At 48.2% G+C, this 6,035-nt stretch overlaps 1 protein-coding gene across 1 annotated transcript in view; it reads right to left on the bottom strand.

Moving 5' to 3' along the window:
• Positions 1-819: 819 nt before the first annotated feature.
• Positions 820-6,035, bottom strand: part of LOC143274860 (vasopressin V1a receptor-like) — a 5,264-nt gene continuing 48 nt past the window's right edge. The window contains exons 1-2 of the mRNA XM_076578819.1: positions 5,961-6,035; positions 820-2,969 (exon numbers count right to left, since the gene is read on the bottom strand). The exon at positions 5,961-6,035 is cut by the window's right edge and continues 48 nt beyond it. Coding sequence (XP_076434934.1) covers positions 1,785-2,969; positions 5,961-5,999 — 1,224 coding nt within the window. The 5' untranslated portion in view covers positions 6,000-6,035 and the 3' untranslated portion in view covers positions 820-1,784. The remainder of the gene's footprint in view (positions 2,970-5,960) is intronic.

Below are 6,035 nucleotides of genomic sequence, written 5' to 3'. Positions count from 1 at the left end.
GAGCACACACACACACACACACACACACACACACACACACACACACAGACATACACACACACACACACACACACAGATTCATATACATGCATGTAGTTATGTACACATACATATGTGTACACACATAGTGAAGCATATCTCACGCAAAGGAAGTGGACCTGCCACATCAGAATTTACTGCTGAGGGAAGAGGTGGGTTTTAAGACCAGATTTAAAAGACACAAGGGAATCAGAATGACGGAGCTTGTTCCACATCTTTGGCGATTGAAAAGAAAACGATCTGTGTCCATAGGTCTTACTTCTGACGTGCGGTATCCTGAGAAGTCGAGTATCAGAGGAAGAACAGAGCTGGCGAGACGGAGTATAGATGTGGAGGAGTTCAGAAAGAATCTTGGGGCCAGATCCGTTAGTTGCAGAAAAGGTCAGAGTGGATAGCTTATAGCCTATTCGATCAGAAACGGGCAACCAGTGGAGAGACTGAAGGAGAGGAGAAACAAGGTCAAATTTAGAAGCTCTGCAAATGAGTCTGGCAGCATTATTCTGAATTCGTTGATGTCTAACCGTTATTTGGGAAGGCCAGCAAAAGAGAGTTGCAGTAATCCAATCTTGAGAGAACCAGAGAGATACAAGTGCCTTGGTTGCATCGGTTGAGAGACAGTGGCGGATAGAACTAATTCTACGCAGTTCCAGATAGGCAACTTTACAGATATTCGAAATGTGCTGTTGGAAGGAAAGAGACTGGTGTAGGATTACACCAAGACTGCGAACAGAAGGAGAAAGTAAATAATAATAATAATAATGGTACTTATATAGCGCTGAATCTTGTGCATAGACAAATCTAAGCGCTTTCGCATCAGTCATTCTCACGCACGCATAACTCTAAAACTGGAGAAACTAAAGACAAGGAAGAGGCAGGGAAGGGAGGCTATTTTGGGAAGAGGTGGGTTTTAAGGCCAGACTTGAAAGAGCTGAGAGTGGAGACTTGACGAAGCGAAAGAGGAAGTTCATTCCAACTGCAAGGTCCAGAGACAGAGAAAGAACGGCGGCCAACAGTCGAGAGTTTGAATCTGGGTATGCGTAAGTGGAGTGGATCCGAAGCTGATCGTAGTGAGCGAGATGGAGTGTAGAGGTGAAGGCAGCCACAGAGATAGGAAGGGGCTGATTTGTGAATACATTTGTAGCATAGAGTGCTGATCTTGTACTTTATTCGGTGTGAGACAGGGAGCCAGTGGAGATGTTGCAAAAGAGGAGTGGTGTGCTCAGATCTTTTCTTTCTGAGGACGAGTCGGGCAGCAGAATTTTGTATGCGCTGAAGGGACTGAAAGTGTAACAGGTGTGCTATTGATCAGAACAGAGTCAGGAAAGGAAGGATGTTGACGAAACTTCTTTGGACAGGCTATCATAAATTAAGTCTTATCGTCATTTAGTTGCAGCTTATTGGGAGTCATCCAGCCCTTTAGGTCAGCAATGCACTCCGTATTTGAGTCACCAGTGCATCAAATTCAGCTATGGAAGCCGACGGATAAAGTTGAGTGGCATCAGCAAAGCTCTCATGCGACATCGCATTATGACTGATTACATCCGACACAGGAGCCGCATACAGCTCGAAAAGAACAGGACCTAGGACGGACCCCTGTGGGACACCATATATTTTAGGCAGATACACTAGAATATCTACCATTTACACACACAACCTTGTCGTGCCTTGCCTTGCTCAACGATGGAATGTTCTACAAAGTAAGTAAAAATGATCTTCTTGCCTTGCCTTGCCTTGCCATGCCCTGCTCAACGATGGATCGTTTTACTAAACAACTGCCGGCATTCGTAGCGGAAGCGTGCAGAGCAGAAGCTGTAGACAAAGGCGTTGACAGAGCTGTTGAGGTAGAAGGATCGCAGCAAGACATACAGCACACTCAGGTTGGTGTTCCAGAAGGGACTGTCGGGTGTGACGAAGAGGATGACCTCCACCACCAGGTAGGGCAGGTAGTTGAAGACGAAGACGGCCGTCACCACGAAGAGCATCAGGGTGGTGCGGGTGGGGATTTTCTTCCCTGCGCCACAGCCTGTGGAGGAGGAGGTGGTGGTGGTGGTGGTCACCGTCACACTCACACCTCCCTTCCGCTCTGCGCTCGCGTCCGCGCTGTTGCTGTTTGTCAGCCTGGGATCCGAACCCACTTTCACCGCGTCACTCCGTCGGTTGTGCCGCCACAGGTGGACTGCGATCCGCAGGTAGCAGACACACATGGTGACCAAGGTGAGCAGGAACACCACTATCAGGGCCAGGTTGTAGACCACAGGGAAAGGGCTGTCCCAGTAGGAATCCTGGGTGTTGCAGTAGGCACCTCCCTCAAGGGGGTCGCTGCCGAGCAGCACAGCGCGGGGCACGGACAAGCCGACAGACAGCGTGCAGCAGACGGCCAGAGCGGCCATCACCGTCCTCCCTCTCTGCCGCCTGGCGGTGGGGAACCGGGCGCACACGATGCTCTGTCTCTCCAGCGCCACCGCCACCAGCACGAAACCGGAGAAGAGGCACAGGACGTTCATGACCGTCTTCAACAGCTTGCACGCCCAGTCCCAGTAGAAGGTGTAGTAGAAGAAAGCGTCGGTCATCTCCGCGATGAGAGCCACCACGTTGGTCATCAGGTCGCAGAGGCTGATGGCCAGGATGTAGGTCCTGGTAGGGTTGTGCGGGAACCTGCGGTGGTAGACCAGGAAAGCCAGGGAGTTGCCGACAAGTCCCACCAGCATCAGCAGCACGATGTAGACCAGGAACGGCGTCAGTTTGGCCACTCTGGTCATATTGTCCCGATGGAGCTTCTCCGCCACACTGTAGGACGCGTTGGTCGGCGGCGTTGTGGAGCCGGTCAGCAAGGAGTGGGAGCCGGGGAGGTGTCCCACTACATCAGTAGTGCCCCCTGTCTCCTCATAGCTCAGCGTGGTCATCCTGTCCATCCAGGCTGCCCTGTCAGTCTGCAACACACGTCACTCAGGGACTGACCACCGCGTTCGGTTTATGCCAAGGTCAGACATCTGCTCTTTTATCATTATCATTATAATTATCATCATCATCATCATTATCATTATTATCATTATTATCATTATTATTATTATTATTATATCATTATTATTATCATTTATCTCTTTGCCTCGGTTGTAGTTTTGGCGTATCTACGGACCAGTTCACACCTCCTTGAAATCAAAACTCAGACTCCGGGTACATGGTACGCGAGACTGAGCGTCACCGGGCGTGTGACGTCATATCATGCGTCATCACGAACCACATCACGGTGGCTTTTAATGGAGCTGCTCAGGGCGTTATGCATTGATTGCCAGCTGTTGGAGACTGTTCAACTACAAAAAAAGGACAGCAAGACTGAGTGACAGTTAATGATGTCAGAAGCAAGAAACCAAACTGCGGCCATCCGGTAGAAAACGATCATTGAACCCCCTCCCCCCCCCCCCCCCCGCCCAGCCGCCCCCCCCCCCCCCCCCACACACACCCCTCCACCCCTACACGCCACACACACCACAGAAACTGAAACAGACACAGAAAAACAAACACAAACAAACAAACAAACAACAGATACCTACGGTGCACAACAGCGATCACAAGCAATAATGATCAATCAATCAATCAATCAATTGGTCAATCAATTAATCAGTCTGTCTGTCTGTCTATCTCTCTGTCTATCCCGTAGTCTCATAAAACGTGGGGGCACCACATAATTATTTGACAACCAGCCTCCTCCATTCCTCGCGGTTGTCTGTCCTCCTGACATGTCCCACTAAGCGTTGGATCTTTTCCACTCCGAGAGGGAGGAATTTTGTTTAATGTCCCGTCACACATATCGGTGATTGAAGACATTTTTGTTAAAGTATTTATGAAAACATCTGAGTATTATCGGCCAGAAGGGGTGGGAGATGTGGATGAATGGAGGGTTGGGAGAAACTGGGCAAACGAGGGTAAACATGTGGGTGAAATTTGGAAGAAAAAAACAACAACAAAAACCCCCTCTAAATACAGTTACAGGAAATTACCTAAAGGACTTCGTAAAAGAGAAGTCGTTAAACTGACAAGCGAAACAACCGATAATGAATGCAAAAAGTCAAAAACATCAACGTTCTCAGTCACTTGTGAAGACACACTTTCGTGTACAAAAGGTTTCATCAAGCTACAGTGAAAAATCATATGCTCAATTGTCAGGCCACTAAAGCATATGCACTTGACATTAGAACAATACTTGGTCCGTAATGAATTTGATTCCACTCCGAGATGCTGTCCTCCCATCTAAAATCTTTTGCCTGTCTCTTCTCATTGCTCCCTGCAGGAAGGTCTTGGTCAGTGCTGACGATTGTGAAGACGTGGCCATACCTCTTTCAATTTCCTTTTTGTTTACAGTGGTCAGCAGATGATCATGTGGCCCAGAAGCTTGCTGGACTCCTCTGCGCACCTCATCGTTTGTGATGTGGTTCCAAGGATATCCCGGAAGCGTCTCATCTGTAAGGTCCTGCACCTTATTCTCAAGTTCATCTGTCCAGGTCCATGTCTTGCAGGCTTATAGAAATATGGAAATGACAAGGGAGCGTATCAGTCTGATCTTTGAGCTGAGCGTGATGTTGCTGTCATTCCAGACAGGCCTCAGTTTCGTCAGCGCTGTTGTTGCCTCAGCTATCTTGAAGAGTTTTTTTTTCTGAGCTTGGATCCTTCGTCCGAGACGACTGCTTCGAGATACTTGAAGCTTTGAATGAATATAGAAATAAAGAAATGAACAAACTCACGAGAGAGAAAGTGGTTGGTGTGTGCATGTGCATGTGTGTGTGTGTGTGTGTGTGTGTGTGTGTGTGTGTGTGTGTGTGCGCGCGTGCGGTGAGTGTGTGTGTGTGTGTGTGTGTGTGTGTGTGTGAGAGAGAGAGAGAGAGAGAGAGAGAAAGAGAGAAAGGCAGACAGACACACAGATAGACAAATGTAGACATTGAGACAAAGATAGAAAGACAAAGTTGAAAGGAAACAAAATCGACGGGGAGTACGTATAAATACGTACCGAAATCCGAAGCCAGCTCCCACCGAAGAACAATGCATGAACAAGCCTTTTCAATTCCAGCGTTTGGTTTCTATTGGTATAAAAATATTTATAAAAGCTGAATGCAGCAATTCACTGCACTGTGCACTGCGGTTGCTCCCTGCAGGAAGGCCTTGGTCAGTGCTGACGATTGTGAAGACGTGGCCATACCACTTTCAATTTCCTTTTTGTTTACAGTGGTCAGCAGATGATCATGTGGCCCAGAAGCTTGCTCGACTCCTCTGCGCACCTCATCGTTTGTGATGTGGTTCCAAGGATATCCCGGAAGCATCTCATCTGTAAGGTCCTGCACCTTATTCTCAAGTTCATCTGTCCAGGTCCATGTCTTGCAGGCTTATAGAAATATGGAAATGACAAGGGAGCGTATCAGTCTGATCTTTGAGCTGAGCGTGATGTTGCTGTCATTCCAGACAGGCCTCAGTTTCGTCAGCGCTGTTGTTGCCTCAGCTATCTTGAAGAGTTTTTTTTTCTGAGCTTGGATCCTTCGTCCGAGACGACTGCTTCGAGATACTTGAAGCTTTGAATGAATATAGAAATAAAGAAATGAACAAACTCACGAGAGAGAAAGTGGTTGGTGTGTGTATGTGTGTGTGTGTGTGTGTGTGTGTGTGTGTGTGTGTGCGCGCGCGTGCGGTGAGTGTGTGTGTGTGTGTGCGTGTGTGTGCGTGCGTGCGTGCATGCGCGCGCGCGCGCGCGTGTGTGTGTGTGTGTGTGTGTGTGTGTGTGTGTGTGTGTGTGTGAGAGAGAGAGAGAGAGAGAGAGAGAGAGAGAGAGAAAGGCAGACAGACACACAGATAGACAAATGTAGACATTGACACAAAGATAGAAAGACAAAGTTGAAAGGAAACAAAATCGACGGGAAGTAGGTATAAATACATACCGAAATCAGAAGGCCGCTCCCACCGAACAAACAATGCATGAACTGTATCACAAGCCTTTTCAATTCCAGCGCTTG

The sequence above is a fragment of the Babylonia areolata genome, chromosome 29 (genome assembly GCF_041734735.1).
Source record: "Babylonia areolata isolate BAREFJ2019XMU chromosome 29, ASM4173473v1, whole genome shotgun sequence".
NCBI classification, from domain to species: domain Eukaryota; kingdom Metazoa; phylum Mollusca; class Gastropoda; order Neogastropoda; family Buccinidae; genus Babylonia; species Babylonia areolata.
This window is presented reverse-complemented; position numbering and strand designations above follow the sequence as displayed.